Genomic DNA, 18,489 nt, shown 5'->3' on the forward strand with positions numbered 1-18,489 from the left:
CAGCCAACACCCAGTCCTGTCTGCACCAGGAACTTTCTACATGTATTCCCCTTTTTTTTTTTTTTTTTTGTAAATGTTCTTTCTTAGAACCATTTTAGGTTCACAGCAAAACTGAGTGGAAAGGTCAGAGTTCCTGTGTGCCCCCTGCCAGCCTCCAGCGTCCCATCTGTTGCTGTCAATGAACCAGCATTGGTGCTCACATGAGGCTTCACTCTGCTATTGGACATTCGATGGGTTTGGACAAAAATGTGTAATGATGGATCCACTGCAGGATCATACATACTTCACTCTTTAGATTTTCTATGGAAAATTGCAAACATCTCCAGAAGGAGACAAACTAGCATACAGTCAGCCCTTCATATCCATGGGGGTTCCATGTCCACAGATTCAACCAACCACAGATTGGAAATATTTGAAAAAAATAAAAATACAAGAATAAAAAATAGTACAAGTAAAAAACAATACAGTGGCCGGGCGCAGTGGCTCACGCCTGTAATCCCAGCACTTTGGGAGGCCGAGGAGGGTGGATCACCTGAGGTCAGAAGTTCAAGACCAGCCTGGTCAACATGGTGAAACCCCATCTCTACTAAATATACAAAAATTAGCCAGGGGGGCTGGGCACAGTGCCTCACGCCTGTAATCCCAGCACTTTGGGAGGCCAAGGCGGGCAGATCACAAGGTTAGGAGATCGAGACCATCCTGGCTAACATGGTGAAACCCTGTCTCTACTAAAAAATACAAAAAATTAGCCAGGCGTGGTGGTGGGAGCCTGTAGTCCCAGCTACTCAGGAGGCTGAGGCGGGAGAATGGCGTGAACCCGGGAGGCAGAGCTTGCAGTGAGCCGAGGTCGTGTCACTGCACTCCAGACTGGGCGACAGAGCGCGACTCCGTCTCAAAAAAAAAAAAAAAAAAAAATTAGCCAGGCGTGGTGGCAGTAATCCCAGCTATTCAGGAGGCTGAGGCAGGAGAATCACTTGAACCCGGGAGGCAGAGGTTGCAGTGAGCCAAGATCATGCCATTGCGCTCCAGCCTGGGCAACAAAAGCAAAACTTCATCTCAAGAAGAAAAAAAAAAAACAATACAGTGTAGGCTCTCACAGTGGGTCACGCCCTATAACCCAGCACTTCGGGAGGCCAAGGTGGGCAGGTCATTTGAGCCCAAGCATTCGAGACCAGCCTGGGTAAAACTGAGACCCCATCTCTACAAAATAAATAAAGAAAATTAGCCAGGCATGGTGACACGCATCTGTAGTCCCAGCTACTTGAGAGGCTGAGACAAGAGGATCACTTGAGCCCAGGAGGTCAAGGATGTCATGAGCCAAGATCACACCACTGCACTTCAGCCTGGGCAACAGAGTGAGATCCTATCAAAAAACAAGAAACAATACAGTGTAATAGCTATTTGCATAGCATTTGTATTGTATTAAGCATGATAAATAATCTAGAGATGGTTTAGATTCTATGGGACTAGGCTTGGTAGCTCATGTCCGTAATCCCAGCACTTATGGAGGTTGAGGCAGGCGGATTGCTGCAGTCCAGCAGGTTGAGGCTGCAGTGAGCCATGACGGTGCCACTGCACTCCAGCCAGGGTGACAGAGCAAGACCTTGTCTCAAAAAAAAAAAAAAAAAACAGGCCACGCACAGTGGCTCACACCTGTAATCCCAGCACTTTGGGAGACTGAGGTGGGCAGATCATCTGAAGTCGGGAGTCTGAGACCAGCCTGGCCAACATGGTAAAACCCTGTCTCTACTAAAAACACAAAAATTAGCCGGGTATGGTGGCACATGCCTGTGATCCCAGCTATTCAGGAGGCTGAGGCAGGAGAATCGCTTGAACCTCGGATGTGGAGGTTGCAGTGAGCCGAGGTTGCACCATTGCACTCCAGCCTAGGCAACAAGAGTGAAACTGCATCTGAAAAAAAAAAAAAAATCTGAGATTACTATGTGGTCAAATCACTATTCTTGCAGGCAAAATTTGATCAAAGTAAACTTATTTGACAAACAAATTTGTATTACTCTGATTATCTTTAGTAAAAATCAGGATGACCTTAGAGAGAAAAAGTTGTTTCTTTTTCTTTTTTCTTTTTCTTTTTTTTTTTTTTGAGACAGAGTCTCACTCTGTTGCCCAGGCTAGAGTGCAGTGGCGGGATCTCGGCTCACTGCAAGCTCCACCTCCTGGGTTCACACCATTCTCTTGCCTCAGCCTCCCGAGTAGCTGGGACTACAGGCACCTGCTGGCACGCCCAGCTAATTTTTTTTTTTTTTTTTTTTTGTATTTTTAGTAGAGACAGGGTTTCACCATGTTAACCAGGATAGTCTTGATCTCCTGACCTCGTGATCCGCCCATCTTGGCCTCCCAGAAATAGTTGTTTCTAAAGGAAAAACACTAAAATATGCCTGTTATTAGATTGCAGCCCTTTGCATTGTTTCTTATCTACATGAAGACAGGACTAGACCCCAAATCCTCCTAATTTCCTCTAATATTTGGCTAAAACTCTCCAACTAAGAAAAAAAAAATGTTATGTTGCTAAAGGCCTTGAAGCTGGAGCTAGAAAACTTGGTATAAATATCAAGGGACAAGTCTCATGCCTAATGTATGGGTCACACAGAAAGTTCTCCAAACCACCTGATGCCATAACCAGAGACATTCAAACTGCAGACCAGAACAAGAAGTTGAGATTTTTGGCTGGGCATGGTGGTTCATGCCTGTAATCCCAGCAGTTTGGGAGGCCGAGGCGGGTGGATCACTTGAGGTCAGGAGTTCGAGACCAGTCTGGCCAACATGGTGAAACCCCACCTCTACCAAAAATATTTTTTAAAAATTAGCTGCGTGTGGTGGCACGCACCTGTAATCCCAGCTACTCGGGAGGCTGAGGCAGGAGAATTGCTTGAACCCGGGAGGCAGAGGTTGCAGTGAGCCGAGATCATGCCGCTGCACTCCAGCCTGGGCGACAGAGCGAGACTCTGTCTCAAAAAAAAAAAAAAAAAAAAAAAAGAAGTTGAGAGCTTCACCCATCAAAATGAAAATCTTGTCACTCTTAATTTTTCCTTTCTTATGTCTGCCTTTTCGTTGACAGGATAATGGTGTAATTGAAACTGCACAATCAATAGCTTCTATCGGTAACCTCACAGAACCTGACCTAAGAGAACCTTCAGTATCTATTGGTTAAATCAGGAAATATCTGTTCTATTGCTAATAGCACCTGCTGAACCTGGATAAATTTCCCTGGAGAACTTGAGGCCCCATATACACTAAATTACAAAACATAGGTTATAACAGGTCACATAGGTTATAATGGGTCTCACCTAATTCCCCATGGTCATTTGATTTATTCACTTGATTGCCTTTAAGCCTAGGTTCATAGCTCAAAACCATTATGAAAACTGGGGGTATCATATTACTATTAATATTAATTTGTATTTTCCTTTTAACAATTTGTACTTATTACTTGTGAAGCTTCTGCAGAAGTACAGCTGCTAACAGAATATGCTGGCCTAGGGCTTCCAGATGATGGCCAAAAGACCACGGAACACAAAAAATTGAACGTAAAGATGGACTTCAGGTAGACTTAGTCTGAGTGCAACTCTCCCCGAATTTCCAGTGTTGCTCAGATGTGCCTAAAGGGGTTTTAACACTGACTCCTAGTTGTCAATCACTCCCTCTTATCTGGAACCAGACCAACAGCCCAGGACAGGTCCGTCCCAGTACTGAGGGACAATCCAAACCCACTGCTTTTGAAGAAAGATCACGATCAAAAAGGGGAAATGTGAAAGTTGCCAGAAGCAAAATGGAGTCACTTGTATTAAAAACAAAACAGGTGTGGTGGCTCATGCCTATAATCCCAGCACTTTGGGAGGCTGAGGTGGGTGGATCACTTGAGGTCAGGAGTTTGAGACCATCCTGGCCAACATGGTAAAACCCTGTCTCTAGTAAAAATAGAAAAATTAGCTGGGCGTAGTGATGCAGGCCTGTAGTCCCAGCTACTCAGGAGGTTGAGGTGGGAGAATTGTTGGAACTCGGGAGATGGAGGTTGCAGTGAGCCAAGAGCGCACCACTGCACTCCAGCCTGGGTGACAGAGTGAGACTGTGTCTCAAAAAACAAAACAAAACAAAACAAAACAAAACAAAACAAAACAAAAAATCCCTGCCAGGTGTGGTGGCACATGCCTATAGTCCTAGCTACTCAGGAGGCTGCAGCAGGAGAATTGCTTGAGCCCAGGAGTTCTGGGCTATAGTGTGCCATGCCAATCAGGTGTCCACAAAAAGCTCAGCATCAGTATCCTGGGAGTGGAGGACCACTAGGTTGTCTAGGGAGGAATGAACCAGCCCAGGCTGGAAATGGAACAGGTTAAAACTTCCATGCTAGGCCAGGTGCGGTGGCTCGCCCCTGTAATCTAGCACTTTGGGAGGCTGTCGTGGGAGGATCCCTTGAGCCTAGGCATTCGAGATGAGCCTGAGCAACATAGGGAGACCCTGTCTCTACAAATTTTTTTTTTTTTAATTAGCCAGGCATGGTAGTACCCACCTGTATTCCTAGCTACTGGGGAGGCTGAGGCAGGAGGATCACTTGAGCACAGGATTTCTGGGCTGTGGTATGCTATTCTGATCTGGTGTCTTCACTAAACTCAGCATCAATATGGTAACTTGCTGGGAGCAGGAGACCACCAGGTTTCCTAAGGAAGGGTGAACTGGGCCAGCTCAGAAACAGAGCAAGTAAACACTCCCATGCTGATCAGTAGTAGGATCGCTCCATGAAAAGCCACTGCACTTCCAGCCAGGGTCACATAGCGAGACCCCACCTTAAAAAAACAAACCTGAAAACCGGAGATGGGGAAGGCCATGAAGAGAAGGTTCTCATGCGTGATGCCTGACAGCAAAACCCACCATGAGACTCTGTAAAAACTATAACCCCGTACAATGGCTATCATCACCTGACACAGAGAGAATACTTCTGTGAAGACATCTACCCAGCAACTGCCTGTCCAAACTTGGACTGATGCCACCTTTGTTATTAATCCTTGTAGCCAAGGATAATTACCTGAAAACAATTATGTAATTCTCATTTTTTCTTTAAAAACCTTTGTTGGCCAGGCGCGGTGGTTCACACCTGTAATCCCAGCACTTTGGGAGGCTGAGGAGGGCGGATCACCTGAGGTTGGGAGTTCAAGACCAGTCTGACCCACATAGTGAAACCCCGTCTCTACTGAAAATACAAAATCAGCTGGGCATGGTGGCCCACGCCTGTAATCCCAGCTATTCGGGAGGCTGAGGCAAGAGAATCGCTTGAACCCGGGAGGTGGAGGTTGCAGTGAGCCGAGATCGCGCCATTGCACTCCAGCCTGGGAAACAAGAGCCAAACTCCATCTGAAAAACAAATAAACAAAAACACCCCTGTCAGCCTGCTGTCATGGCTCATGCTTGTAACCCCAGCACTCTGGAAGGCTGAGACAGGAGAATTGCTTGAGCGCAGGAGTTCGGGACCAGTGTAAGGCAACATGGTTAAACCCCATCTCTACAAAAAATACAAAAAAAAATTAGCCAGGCATGGTGGCACATGCCTGTAGTCCCAGCTACTTGAGGGAGCGGAAGTGGAAGGGTCACCTGAGTCTAGGAGGTGAAGGCTGCAATTAGCCAGTATCACACCACTGCACTCCACCCTGGGCAACAGAGTGAGACCCTGCCTTAAAAACAAACAAACAAACAAAAAACAACCACAAAAACCTTTTTCTCCCTTCACCTCCCTGAATATACACAGTTTACTACAGCACACACATTCCCATTGCAATACCCATTCCAAATAAATATCATAATATCATTTTCTTTTAGTTTCCCTCTCTGTGGCGTAGGATGGCATTCCCAACACTTCAGTACAAGTCCCTGGGGACTAACCCTCATTGGTCCAGATTGGATTATGGCATTATGTTTGCATCAGTCTGAGTGGCTGGCTGGCTGCATCTGCTTATGTGCCCACTCCAGGGCCCAGCGTTGGGGCCATCCACATGTAAACCACGCATACTGAGAGTGGAGGACGGATGGTTCCCCCAAAGAAAACTAAGGTGCTGCAACCTGATGCCCGGCAGGCAAAAGTGACAGGTGTCATTATACTTCCCTGTGGATACTCAATGTACCTCATACTTACACTAGCATATGCCTTCCATGCCTTTTAAAATATTTTTTAATCTGTTTATGTAGAAATAGGATCTTCCCATGATGCCCAGGCTGGTCTCAAACTCCTGGGGTCAAGCAATCTTCCCCCCTCGGCCTCCCAAAATGCTGGGATTACAGGTATGAGCCACCTCGCCTGGCCTCCTTATTTATCAAATACTGTTTCTGGGCCAGGCACGGTGGCTCATGCCTGTAATCCCAGCACTTTGGGAGGCTGAGGCGGGCAGATCACGAGGTCAGGAGTTTGAGACCAGCCTGGCCAACATGGTGAAACCCCATCTCTACTAAAAATACACAAATTAGCTGGGTGTAATCCCAGCTACTCGGGAGGCTGAGGTAGGAGAATCACTTGAACCCGGGAGGCAGAGGTTGCAGTGAGCCAAGATTGTGCCACTGCACTCCAGTCTGGGCGATAGAGTGAGACTCTGTCTCAAAACAAAAAACAAACAAACAAAAAAAAACTGTTTCCGGAGGTCCCTGCCTCAAGAGTTGTTGCTATCATTTGTTCCATCTGTTTTTTCAGTCCAAATGACTTCTCTTTGGGCACTAGGTATCCTCACCTCTTCCTCCTTCTCTTCTAGGGTAAATAATAATAATAATAATAATAATAATAATGATTATTATTATTATTATTTTGAGACAAGGTCTCACTTTGTTGCCCAGGCTGGAGTGCAGTGGCGCGATCTCAGCTCACTGCAGCCTCCATCTCCCCGGGTTCAAGTGACCCTCCCACATCAGCCTCCCGAGTAGCTGGGACTACAGGCGCATGCCACCACGCCAGGATAATTTTTGTATTTTTTGTAGAGACGGGGTTTTGCCATGTTGCCCCAGCTGCTCTTGAACTCCTGAGCTCAAGTGATCCACCCGCCTCGGCCTCCCAAAGTGCTGGGATTACAGGCGTGAGCCACCGAGTCCTGGGGTAAACTACTGATTCCCTAAACCAACTAGGAACATTCTCTTGCCTTTAATTTAGCTATTCCCTTTTCCTGCAGACAAAGCCACCAATTCTTCATGTCAGATATTCCACCTGCCCACTCGGGCTTTTCAGGGAAGGCTGAAGTGATTGACAATAACAGACAGCAGTCTTCTGACTGCATTTGCTCTCCTTGACCTCTGGCAAAAACAAGAATTGGTGGCTGCCAAGTGGTTAGTTCCAGGTGAGTTTCACTGACAGCGTCAGGTAGGCCCAAGAGCACAGGCAAGTAGAATACAAAAATTCACATTTCCTTCAAAAAGGACAGAACTTTTTGGTTTTCCTTCTTTGGGTTTTCCAACTGACTCCTTTCTCCCTCTGGCCAATTTTACCCCATCCTCAGACAGTCCCTACCCTTACTGCCCTTTTCCAAATTGCAGTCTTCAGCCCCAGCATGTGCCAAGTCAAGCCCTCTCACCTGTTCTAGTCTAAATACTGTCTACTTCCATCAGGACCCTTCAACCCCATTTGAAAGGGACAGAACAACCTTTCCAGAACACCAAGTACAAACACACAAATCACTTCTGCCTTACTGATCCCTGGAGGCTAAAGAATGGCTGAGAGTTACGGTTGCAAATGTTTTTGATCATCCACACATCAAACCCTTATAAGAACTTTCAGCATATGTATATTTGCTCATATTATGTGCACATACTAACTTGAACTTTGTAAAACACACACAAAAAACTTTTTTTTTTTTTGAGATGGAGTCTTGCTCTGTCAACCAGGCTGGAGTGCAGTGGCATGATCTCAGCTCACTGCAACCTCCGCCCCACCCCGGGTTCAAGAGATTGTCCTGCCTCAGCCTCCCAAGTAGCTGGGAATACAGGCGCACACCACCAGGCCCGGCTAATTTGTTTGTACTTTTAGTAGAGGCGGGGTCTCACCGTGTTATCCAGGATGGTCTCGATCTCCTGACCTTGTGATCCACCCGCCTCAGCCTCCCAAAATGCTGGGATTACACGTGTGAGCCACCGCACCTGGGTAACAGAGTGAGACCCTGTCTCTAAATAAATAAATAAATAAACTTTTAAAATAAATTTAAATATCAATAAATTAATTAAAAGTATATTATTTGGCTGGGCGCAGTGGCTCACGCCTATAATCCCAGCACTTAGGGAGGCTGAGGCCGGTGGATAGTTTGAGGTCAGGAATTCGAGACCAGCCTGGCCAACATGGCAAACCCTGTCTCTACTAAAACATATAAAAATTAGCCGGGTGGTAGTGGCGCATGCCCGTACCTCCCAGCTACTCAGGAGGCTGAGGCAGGAGAATCGCTTGGATCCGGGAGGTGGAGGTTGCAGTGAGTCAAGCTTGGCCCACTGCACTCCAGCCTAGGCGACAGAGCGAGACCCTGTCTCAAAAATAAATAAATAAATAAATAATAAAATGAAATGTATATTATTTATTTGAAACATTAGAGACATGGGTGGTTTTGTTCAGTTTTGTTTTTTTTTTCACATCTGCAACCATGTGTCTTGTGCACCTACCCGGGGCAAATACCTCCGACTCCATCAGTCTTGACAAGAGGTTGAAGTGTGCAGATTGATTCCAGTTGCCCCAACAAGCTTTGGGAACATATGATCCCCCTTCGCTCTGCACCTCTGTACTGTCTTCCGACACTCTTTCTACACGTTCCCATCATATTTTTCCCCAACCTTCTGCCTTCTATTCCTTTACCACGAAGCCTCCGCACCTTGCTAGTGGCGCCAAAGTTTGGAAAGGCAGACAAGTTCACTTAATGTTCCACGATATAGAAATTGGCCCTCGCCGGGCGCAGTGTCTCACGCCTGTAATCCCAGAACTTTGGGAAGCCGAGGCGGACTCACGAGGTCCGGAGTTCGAGACCAACCTGGCCAACATGGTGAAAGCCCGCCTCTACTAAAAATACAAAAATTAGCCGGGCGCGGGGGCGGGCGCCTGTAATCTCAGCTATGCGGGAGGCTTAGGGAGGAGAATGGCTTGAACCCGGGAGGCGGAGGTTGCAGCGAGCCGAGATCGTGCCACTGCACTCCAGCCTGGGCGACAGAGCGAGACTCAGTCTCAGAAGATAAATAGAAAAAGGCGCTCGGTCAATGCTTGAACGAAAGGAGGAACTCCGCACAGAACCCGGCGTCCAGGTCGGTCAAACTCAGCCCTGGAGCCTCAGGGCTGGGCACGCTGATCGGCAACGTGGCCAAAACCCTAACCCCGGGCTCCCAGCCCTAGCGGCAGCCCACGGGCGCCCCAGCCCTGCTAACGGCTAACCCTCTGTCCCACTGCCTTTAGAGGTCGCAGCGTAATCGGGAATGCCTGGGGCTCCCTCCCAGAGCGGGTCGCCCCAGCAATCACAACAAGTTCAGATGCGCTGCCAAGCGATTGGTCCACGCAGCGCCGGGCGCCGACCAGCTTACCCGCACCACGCCCGCGCCCGCGCGGGCGCGTCATTCCCAGAGACGTCACAACCGGTCGGAACCCAGCGAGCCGCTGGAGTTGAGCTGGACGCTGAGGGAGGGGTGGGGCCCTGACGCGCTGGGCGGGGAAGGGCGGGGCCTCGGTGGGGCGGGGCCCTGACGGGCCGAGCTCGCGGGCGTCTGCTGGCCCCGGCAGACGCTGCAGCTGAGCTGCCCCGTGGCTGTGGCAGGTGAGAACCTCCGGAAGGGAGGCGGCCTCTGGCCCCGACCCCGCTCCGCGATCGCCCACTCGGGCGCCCGGTCGGGCCTGGCAGGGAAGGGCCGCCGCCGCTCGTTCGCGAGGCCTGGCGGGGCTGCGGGGCCCAGGAATGTCGTAAGGTGCTCCCCCAGACCCCGAAGCGGCCCGAGTGGGTCGCCGCCTGTGGGACGGCGGCGTGCCCTTCCTTTCCTCCCTCCCAGGTCCGCGCCAGAGCTCTGCTAACGACCCGTCCGACAACTTCCGGACTCCCAGGTAGGGAGGAGCCCTTGCCAGTTACCCCGAATACCTGGCCGGTGTGGAAGGGCCGGGACTCCCTCCCCTGACTTGGGGGTGCATCTGCTCAAACTCTGTCGGCCCCTCAAGCAGAAATGGTGTAGGATCTGGGCCAAACCCCTCTTGGAGTGAGTCAGAGCCACCAGCCCTACTGGAGGGATGGGGCATGGAGTGAATGGCCCCTAGCCTTTCCCTTCTGACTGGTTCGTATCACCCTGGTGGCTTCAGCCCTGGTGCCTTCATCTTAGCTCCTCTACTTTGCTTCTCCCACCCCACTGGTTTTCCTGCCTCCCTCTTCAGAGATAAGACACATGGCTGGACCAAGGCCTCCAGGGTAAGTGACCCGAACTTCAAGCCAGCAGAGGCCATGTCATCCTAAGCTAGGGATAGGGGAGGCTCGCCAGGATGAACTTTTGGCTTAACCTAACCTCTGCTCCCTACTTCTGCCTTTCACCCCAGTCTCAGATGACGGGAGGCCAGTGCCAAAGTGATAGGATCTACAGGCCGGGCGCGGTGGCTCAAGCCTGTAATCCCAGCACTTTGGGAGGCCGAGACGGGTGAATCACGAGGTCAGGAGATCGAGACCATCCTGGCTAACACGGTGAAACCCCGTCTCTACTAAAAAATACAAAAAAAATTAGCCAGGCGAGGTGGCGGACGCCTGTGGTCCCAGCTACTCGGGAGGCTGAGGCAGAGAATGGCGGGAACCCGGGAGGCGGAGCTTGCAGTGAGCCAAGATGGCGCCACTCACTCCAACTGGGTGACAGAGCAAGACTCCGTCTCAAAAAAAAAAAAAAAAAAAAAAAAAAAAAAAAAAAAAAAAGGATCTACAGAGGCAGTCCTCTTCTAGGACCGGGACACAACAGTGCATGAGGCAACTGACAGGGGTGATGTAAAGCTGTTGTGTCTCCAGCCTGGTTGCCCCAGTTCTAGCAGGTGATGTGACACTACAGTGGTCCCTGCCCAAATTGAGAAATGGAAGGAGGTGCTGCTGGTCCCTAGAAACACTCATAGTTCCATTGGGAGTTTGAGGCTCTGGTAGCCGCGCATGTGAGCATGGAGGGGAGCCCCGGACTCTGAGCACAGCCTCTCAGATATATCACAGTGGCACTGGGAGTCTCAAAGTCTGGGACCAGTGGGAGCTCTGACAAAAGAAGAAAGCCCCCCAGTAGACATGTGGCTCTGTCTGATCCATTCCTGCTGCCCATTCTGGCAACTTCCCTGGGGAGGGAGGACCTGCTTCCCAGCAGGACCCTCATCAAGTCACTGTAGGGGCAGGTAGAGCAAGCCAGGGAGCCACAGCCAAATGGCACTCAAGGGCCAGCACTAGGCATTGCCTCTCTATTCCTGAGTGTGGGGCAAGGGTCCCTGCTGAGTTTTACTCTTAGCAGCGGGTTTCCAGATCCCCATGCTCCTGGGTTCTTGACTGCACGCCCTCACCAGCTGCCTCTCTGTGTCCCTTACCTCCTCAGGGAGAGCCCTGCCATCAAGGAAGGCAGCACAGGACTGGGACCCACCCATGAATCCTTCTCAGGACAACCCAACAGCACCAGTGGGGATGTTCTCCTAAGCCACAGAGGGCCTGGGCACGCATCGGCCCTCCAGGAAGAGCCATGGTGTTAATGCAGGGCAGGGGCAGCTCTCAGCAGTGGCCTGGTCTGGGAGGCGAGGATGGTGGCACAGGTCCCTTAGGCATGCTCAGAGCTGCCCTGCTGCTCATCAGCCTGCCGTGGGGGGCCCGAGGGACAGCCAGCAGCAGCCTCAGCACTGCTGGGGGTCACACTGTGCCGCTGACTGGGGGCCGCTACTTGAGCATTGGAGATGGCTCTGTGATGGAGTTTGAGTTTCCTGAGGAGAGTGAGGGCATCATTGTGATCTCCAGCCAGTACCCAGGCCAAGCCAACAGGACGGTGCCCAGCCCCATGCTCAGGGTTACATCCCTGGACACAGAGGTGCTGACCATCAAGAACGTGAGTGCCATAACCTGGGGAGGTGGGGGTGGCTTTGTGGTGGGCATCCACTCAGGCCTGGCTGGGCTGGCCCCACTCCACATCCAGCTCCTGGACGCCCATGAGGCCCCGCCCACACTGATTGAGGAGCGGAGAGACTTCTGCATCAAGGTCTCCCCTGCTGAAGACACCCCTGCCACCCTCAGCACCGACCTGGCCCACTTCTCGGAAAACCCAATACTCTACCTGCTCCTGCCTCTTATCTTTGTCAACAAGTGTTCGTTTGGGTGCAAAGTGGAACTCGAGGTTCTGAAGGGGCTCATGCAGAGCCCCCAGCCCATGCTGCTGGGCCTCCTGGGCCAGTTTCTGGTCATGCCCTTGTACGCTTTCCTCATGGCCAAAGTCTTCATGCTGCCCAAGGCCCTGGCTCTGGGCCTCATCATTACCTGCTCATCGCCTGGCGGCGGAGGGAGCTACCTCTTCAGCCTCCTTCTTGGAGGGGACGTCACCCTGGCCATCTCCATGACTTTCATCTCTACGGTGGCTGCCACTGGTTTCTTGCCTCTGTCTTCAGCCCTCTACAGCCACCTGCTCAGCATCCATGAAACACTCCATGTGCCCATCTCCAAAATCCTGGGCACTCTGCTGTTCATCGCCATCCCCATAGCAGTGGGCGTGCTGATCAAGTCCAAGCTCCCCAAGTTCTCCCAGCTGCTGCTGCAGGTCATCAAGCCCTTCAGCTTTGTGCTCCTCCTGGGCGGCCTTTTCCTGGCCTATCGCATGGGGGTCTTCATCCTGGCAGGCGTCCGGCTACCCATTGTACTGGTGGGTATCACAGTGCCCCTGGTTGGCCTGTTGGTGGGCTACTGCCTGGCCACATGTCTGAAGCTGCCGGTGGCCCAGCGGCGGACGGTCAGCATTGAGGTAGGGGTGCAGAACAGCCTGCTGGCCTTGGCCATGCTGCAGCTATCCCTCCGCCGCCTTCAAGCTGACTATGCCTCCCAGGCCCCCTTCATTGTGGCGCTGAGCGGCACCTCCGAGATGCTGGCCTTGGTCATTGGCCACTGCATCTACAGTAGCCTGTTCCCAGTTTCCTGAGGCCTCTGGGTCAAGCTTTCATCAGCCCCAGCCCCCACACTCCACCAAAGTTCTCATGCACTATGCACTCAGAAAAATCCAGGCTTATTTTTTTTACTGATTTTTTATTCTCCAGCTTTCAGTGCCACAGTGGCCATGCTGAGTTAGGTAGGTGGGCGCTGCCCAGAAAATATATTTCAATAAAACAGAGAAGCAAGCTTGGGTCTCTTCTAATCTTTGCCTTTTGGGGCCTGGGCGTGGGGGTAGAAAGAGTGTGCTGGGTAGGTGTGGACCAGGGTGGAGGGCCAGCTTGGGTGACACGGTGACCCACCCCTGCATAGGCTTTATCAGCCCTCCCCGGGCGTGTCCCCACTGTAGGAGAGGTGGGAGGATGAGGGCAGAGGCTGGCCCCGTTACCCCCTCTCAAGCTCAGTGGGGTGTTTCGCAGCCAGACCAGAAAGGAGGAGCCAGAAAGCCAGCAGGCAGGGAGCCGGGGCGGGCCGTCTGTGGGTACGCAGGGCCAGGTTCCGCCAGCAGTAACGGCGCGTGGGGTGGTCCAGGCAGTCTGCGGGGGCGAGCGTACCTTCTGGCCCTTCCTTCTCCATTCCCTAGCTCCCAGATGACGCCAACCTGGCCCGACTAGTTCCTGCTCCCAACTCCCCGGCGCTGTTGCTTTGGGAGGGGTCCGCCGGCCAGGGCGGTCGCTGCGCGTGTGCTAGGCGGGACCCCAGGGGCACTCCTCCCGGGCTGCAACTGGGCCGGGGGGCGGGGCCGGGGCGTGGACGAGGCAGGAGGGCGGGGCCGGGAAGCGCGGGCGGCGGGCGCGCCCCTCTCGCTGCTTCCGGCGGCGGCGGGCGGTTCCAGCGCGCGCCCGGGGCGGCGGCGCGCGCGGGGGGGTGGTTGGGGTGCGCGCCGGCCCGAGTGGACGCCGTCGCGACCGCCATGCAGCTGACGGTGAAGGCGCTGCAGGGCCGGGAGTGCAGCCTGCAGGTAGGGTCCCCTGGCCGGGCGGCCGGGTCCGGCGCGCTCTCTCGCCGGCTCCTGGCAGGGTGACCAGCAGGGCCAAGGGCGGGCACGGGGCGGCCGGGCCGGGGACTGGGAGCCGGGAGAGCTGCCCTCGGGAGCGGACGCGTGGGCTTCGCCGCCTGGGGACCGCGGCCTCAACCCTTGCCTCCCACCCTCCGCGCGGCCAGGTGCCGGAGGACGAGCTGGTGTCCACGCTGAAGCAGCTGGTCTCCGAGAAGCTGAACGTCCCCGTGCGCCAGCAACGGCTGCTGTTCAAGGGCAAGGCCCTGGCAGGTACCCAGGGAGAGGAGACGCCCAGGGAGCCCCGCAGGAAGCGGGACTGGGGTGCGCGGGCCGAGGCCGGCAGCCGTGTAACGGGTCGGGGTGCCGGCGCCAAGCGCCACATGACCCAAGGGAGGCGGCCGCATGCCTCACTGCCGGATGCCGCAGCGCTCCGCTCCCGCCGCCCGAGGCGGTCTCGCGTCCCGGGCCACCCCCACGGCGGCGGAGGAGGAGGAACCCATCGATCTGTCTTTGGCAGATGGGAAACGACTCTCGGATTATAGCATCGGGCCCAACTCCAAGCTCAACCTAGTGGTCAAACCCCTGGAGAAGGTGCTACTAGAAGAAGGCGAGGCCCAGAGGCTGGCCGACTCCCCACCCCCGCATGTCTGGCAGCTAATCTCCAAAGTCTTGGCCCGCCACTTCAGTGCGGCAGATGCCAGCAGGGTCCTGGAACAGCTACAGAGGGTGAGAAGGGTAACCCTGGGTATCCTCTCCAGGCCCAGTTCCTCCCAGCCCCTACCTCTGTTGCAGTGTATGGCTCCCCACTGGTAGCCCCTGAATCTTCCTGTCCTTCTCTCCCCAGGATTACGAGAGGTCCCTGAGCCGCCTGACGCTGGACGACATCGAACGGTTGGCCAGCCGCTTCCTGCACCCTGAAGTGACTGAGACGATGGAGAAGGGCTTCTCCAAATAGCATTCTCGGAGCATGGGGAGGTGCCCAGTGCCAGGCCACAGCAGCATGTCGCACTAAGTGTGTTCACCTGTTGCAGTTGGGCTCATAATAATAGCTGGCATGTACCTGGCTCTGGCCACGTGCTAGGCACTCCTCACAGCTTGACGAGGGTTTGCTGCCACACCCTCAGAAGAGGTGAGCCAGCACAGCAGAGGCACTGGCGATGAAGTGGCGGAGCCCCAGTTGGAATCCAGCGGCTTCTGAAAGTGCCTTGGTGTGAGAAGGAGGAAGGGGCTGCTTGGAGAGCTGGGCTCTGGCATGTCATGTTTAGCCCACTGAGAATATACCCTCAGGTGACTCCTTCCCAATCCTGAAAGGGAAAGCAGCTGTCACCTGACCTCTGGCGGGTCCAACATAGCCTTCAGCTTACCTCTGCAGGAGGCCAAGTGACAGCCAGCCCTGGAACCACCACACCCCCACCAGCTGCTGCAGCCAGTGTGCTTTCGACAAATGAAAAAGCAGGTTGGGGCCAGGGAGTCAGCAAGTCACCGCAGCTCTGTGATGTGACTTCGGGGGAGTCTCAGTGCCACTTTGGTCCCCAGCCACGGACTTTATACAGTGAGGGCCACTCCCCGACCTGAGTCAGTGTCCTTCGTCTCACAGTGCCCCCCTCCCTTCTGTTCAGTAAACAAACTGAAGCCAAAAGCGAAGCAGTGGCCAAGTGTGACCCAGAGATGGGGTGTCCTGGCCCTTAGTGACACAGCTCCTCTCTGGGCACCCTGTCTGCTTGTCTCCTCCAGGAAGCGTTAGGGCTGATGGGTGACTCAGCAAGGCAATGTCAGAACTGGGACTGGGCATAGGCCTTTGTCCTCGTCCCCAGCGCTCGCCTCCCTGTGGAACATGAACACATCCCAGCCACCTGTGTACAGGCGCTCACTTCGTGTGCTCCTTGTTGCCTGAGAGAAAACCTTGGGGTGCCAGGGTGGGGACAGAAACATGGGCTGGGTTCCAGTTCCTTCTCCACTGTGCCCTGTGCGTGGGCACAAGAGGACATCTAGCCACCTGCTCCTTGGAGGCCCCAGGGGTGGGAGAGGCTAGAAGGAAGCCGCAGCAGGAGGACGCCACTCTGGGCCCTCCACCCTTGCCAAGTGAGCCGCTCACAGTGTGGTCGGGGCTGCACGTGCTGGAGGCCCTCCTGCCTGGGCCTGATGGGGCAAATATTGGGTCCCTGGGCTGGAAAGATGGACAGAGGCCCAATGGGTGAAGGCTTTGAAGAGCACACAGAAGCCCCTGGCTCCCCACGAGAGCTGGAGAGCCATGTATATGGCTTCAAAGCCACCTATGGCAGGGACACACTTGTGAGCATGGGCGGCCTGCAGCTCAGGTGATACATTTACCAGTGCTCTTGTTTGCGTGGTGCCAGGAAATTGATTTTGGAAAATGAAATAACATTAAAGGTGAATGTGAGACTTCCACTTTTATCCAAAAGGAGCTATATTAGCTAGGCTGTTTCTGATATCCAATCATTGGTTTAACAATAAAGGCAATTTGTTTAATCAGCAACGGAAATTTCTTGGCTTACGAAAGTGAGAAGCCCAGTGGGATCGGCATTGGCAGCAGGGGAGCAATTCATCCAGTGTCTTCCTGCCTCCCTCTGCATTTGTGTCTGCCACATCCCAGGCCACCACCTCCAAGGATGAAAAGATGGCTGCTTGCAGCTTCCACAGAATCCCTCCCTCACTGCCTCACTGCCAGAGCAGCACCTTCTCTGTAGCACCTCTGCTGTCTCAGATGCCTCCAGCAAATAAACACCCTTCTTGTTGGTCGGAACTGGATTGTGCGTCCAATCATTTTGGCCGGGGTAGGGGGTGATTATCCGTCAGGGCTGGCTCCCTGGAGCTAGGCATGGGGTCACTTCCCTGGACACACATGGGCTGTGCAAGGGACAGAAGGCTCTGGGGGAGGGCTGGATGAATGGATGTCCTCAATGGTGGCAGCAAATGGCAGCTGTCCACTACAGGGGAAATGCATGTGTCATATCGGTCACCTTACAGGTAGTGGAGGACAGGGCTGGAGGCATCAAGATCACACAGGGGAAGCATTTCCTGAGGCTTGGGTTAGGGAAGGCACCAGAGAGAGGAAACACTGCAGGGATGGGAGACAGGAAGTGGGGGGATCATTAGAGGACACTGGGGACTCTGCATGAAGATGGAGCAGCCACAGGGTGCAGCCCCCCAATGCTAAGATCCTTTAACGGGGGTCAGAATGTTTACTGCAGGTGCTGTGCCCCTCTGAGCCAACTGTCAGCCCTGAAAGGTAGCGCCAAGTCATCCACTGCCCGGTGAAGGGCCCTGAGATCCACCACCTGCCCCTCAGGGAGGGGTCTCGGGACAGTTTCTGACCCTGCGGCCATAGTGTGACTACAATGACATCGGGAGATAGCAGCTCTCTCTGTATCACTTCTTGGGGGAGCTCATCTAGCTTTGTTTCTATTTCTGTGCTTCACTCCTATGTATATGTCTCATCCCAGCCCTCTCTCCTGAGCTCCAGCCCATGTCTTCCAGACAGCGCCTGACTTTGCTGCAGACAGCCTGCTCATCACTGAGTGCCCCCTGTGTCCCAAGTGCTGGCAATCCTGAGACTGGACGACGCAGTCCCTTCCCTCCTGGCACTCACGTCCAGCACTGGCCAGCTCCTCAGCACACACATTTTCTCCATGGCCCACCTGGATGAATGGCAATGTCACTCAGCCAGGCTTCTGAGGGAGCAAGAGGCCATCTTTGCCTCTCCCAACTAGCCATTCTCCACAGGTAATCAGGCAAGAATATTTTTGGAAGCATCCAAGGCAGCTGATACTGTATCCTTTCCTCCTCTGACCACACTCACCCCCAGCCCCGCATCTGGCGGCTGGCAGGGTCAGGCTGCCCCACTGCTGGGGAGGCTGTTTGATCACATAGCCCAGGTGGCGGCTGCCAGATCTCTCGCCTGTAAAGATGCAGTTTCCCTTCCTGATTCACAGGTAATTTGGGGTAATATTTTGAGACTTTGTGAATATCCTGTCCCCAACAACCTTTCAGCTAATGCATTTGCCATCCAGTGACAATCCTTGCCTGAATCAAATTTTTTTTTTTTGAGACAGAGTTTCGCTCTGTCGCCCAGGCTGGAGTGCAGTGCAAGCTCCGCCTCCCAGGTTCACGCCATTCTCCTGCCTCAGCTTCCCGAGTAGCTGGGACTACAGGTGCCCGACACCATGCTCAGCTTTTTTTTTTTTTTTTTTTTTTTTTTTTTGGTATTTTTAGTAGAGACGGGGTTTCACCGTGTTAGCCAGGATGGTCTCGATTTCCTCACCTCATGATCTGCCTGCCTCGGCCTCCCAAAGTGCTGGGATTACAGGCGTGAGCCAATGTGCCCAGCAATTTTTTTTTTTTTTTGAGATG

The 18,489-nt window shown here is 53.4% G+C and overlaps 2 protein-coding genes and 1 long non-coding RNA gene across 5 annotated transcripts; 2 read left to right on the forward strand and 1 right to left on the reverse strand.

Annotated features, from left to right (window-relative positions):
- Positions 1-49: 49 nt before the first annotated feature.
- On the reverse strand, positions 50-9,624 carry LOC140710817 (uncharacterized). The gene is made up of 2 exons (XR_012091881.1): positions 9,532-9,624; positions 50-1,911 (listed from the first exon to the last, which is right to left on the reverse strand). It is a non-coding gene; the product is annotated as an uncharacterized lncRNA (long non-coding RNA).
- A 65-nt stretch (positions 9,625-9,689) lies between these two features.
- On the forward strand, positions 9,690-13,306 carry SLC10A3 (solute carrier family 10 member 3). 3 transcript variants are annotated; one of them, XM_007993151.3, is made up of 4 exons: positions 9,690-9,761; positions 9,991-10,042; positions 11,536-12,033; positions 12,121-13,306. In XM_007993151.3, exons 3-4 carry the CDS (start codon positions 11,677-11,679, stop codon positions 13,108-13,110), a joined length of 1,347 nt encoding a protein of 448 aa, XP_007991342.1. In that variant the 5' UTR covers positions 9,690-9,761; positions 9,991-10,042; positions 11,536-11,676; the 3' UTR covers positions 13,111-13,306. The 3 variants fall into 3 exon arrangements, with proteins under 3 accessions (XP_007991342.1, XP_007991339.1, XP_007991341.1); XM_007993148.3 differs by having other exon boundaries at positions 11,536-13,306; XM_007993150.3 differs by lacking the exon at positions 9,991-10,042 and having other exon boundaries at positions 9,707-9,761; positions 11,536-13,306.
- A 645-nt stretch (positions 13,307-13,951) lies between these two features.
- On the forward strand, positions 13,952-16,882 carry UBL4A (ubiquitin like 4A). The gene is made up of 4 exons (XM_007993147.3): positions 13,952-14,079; positions 14,283-14,388; positions 14,636-14,844; positions 14,963-16,882. The coding sequence occupies exons 1-4, from the start codon at positions 14,032-14,034 to the stop codon at positions 15,071-15,073; spliced, it is 474 nt and encodes a 157-aa protein (XP_007991338.1). The 5' UTR covers positions 13,952-14,031; the 3' UTR covers positions 15,074-16,882.
- The last annotated feature ends 1,607 nt before the right edge of the window (positions 16,883-18,489 follow it).

Source organism: Chlorocebus sabaeus, chromosome X (genome assembly GCF_047675955.1).
Source record: "Chlorocebus sabaeus isolate Y175 chromosome X, mChlSab1.0.hap1, whole genome shotgun sequence".
Classification (NCBI taxonomy): domain Eukaryota; kingdom Metazoa; phylum Chordata; class Mammalia; order Primates; family Cercopithecidae; genus Chlorocebus; species Chlorocebus sabaeus.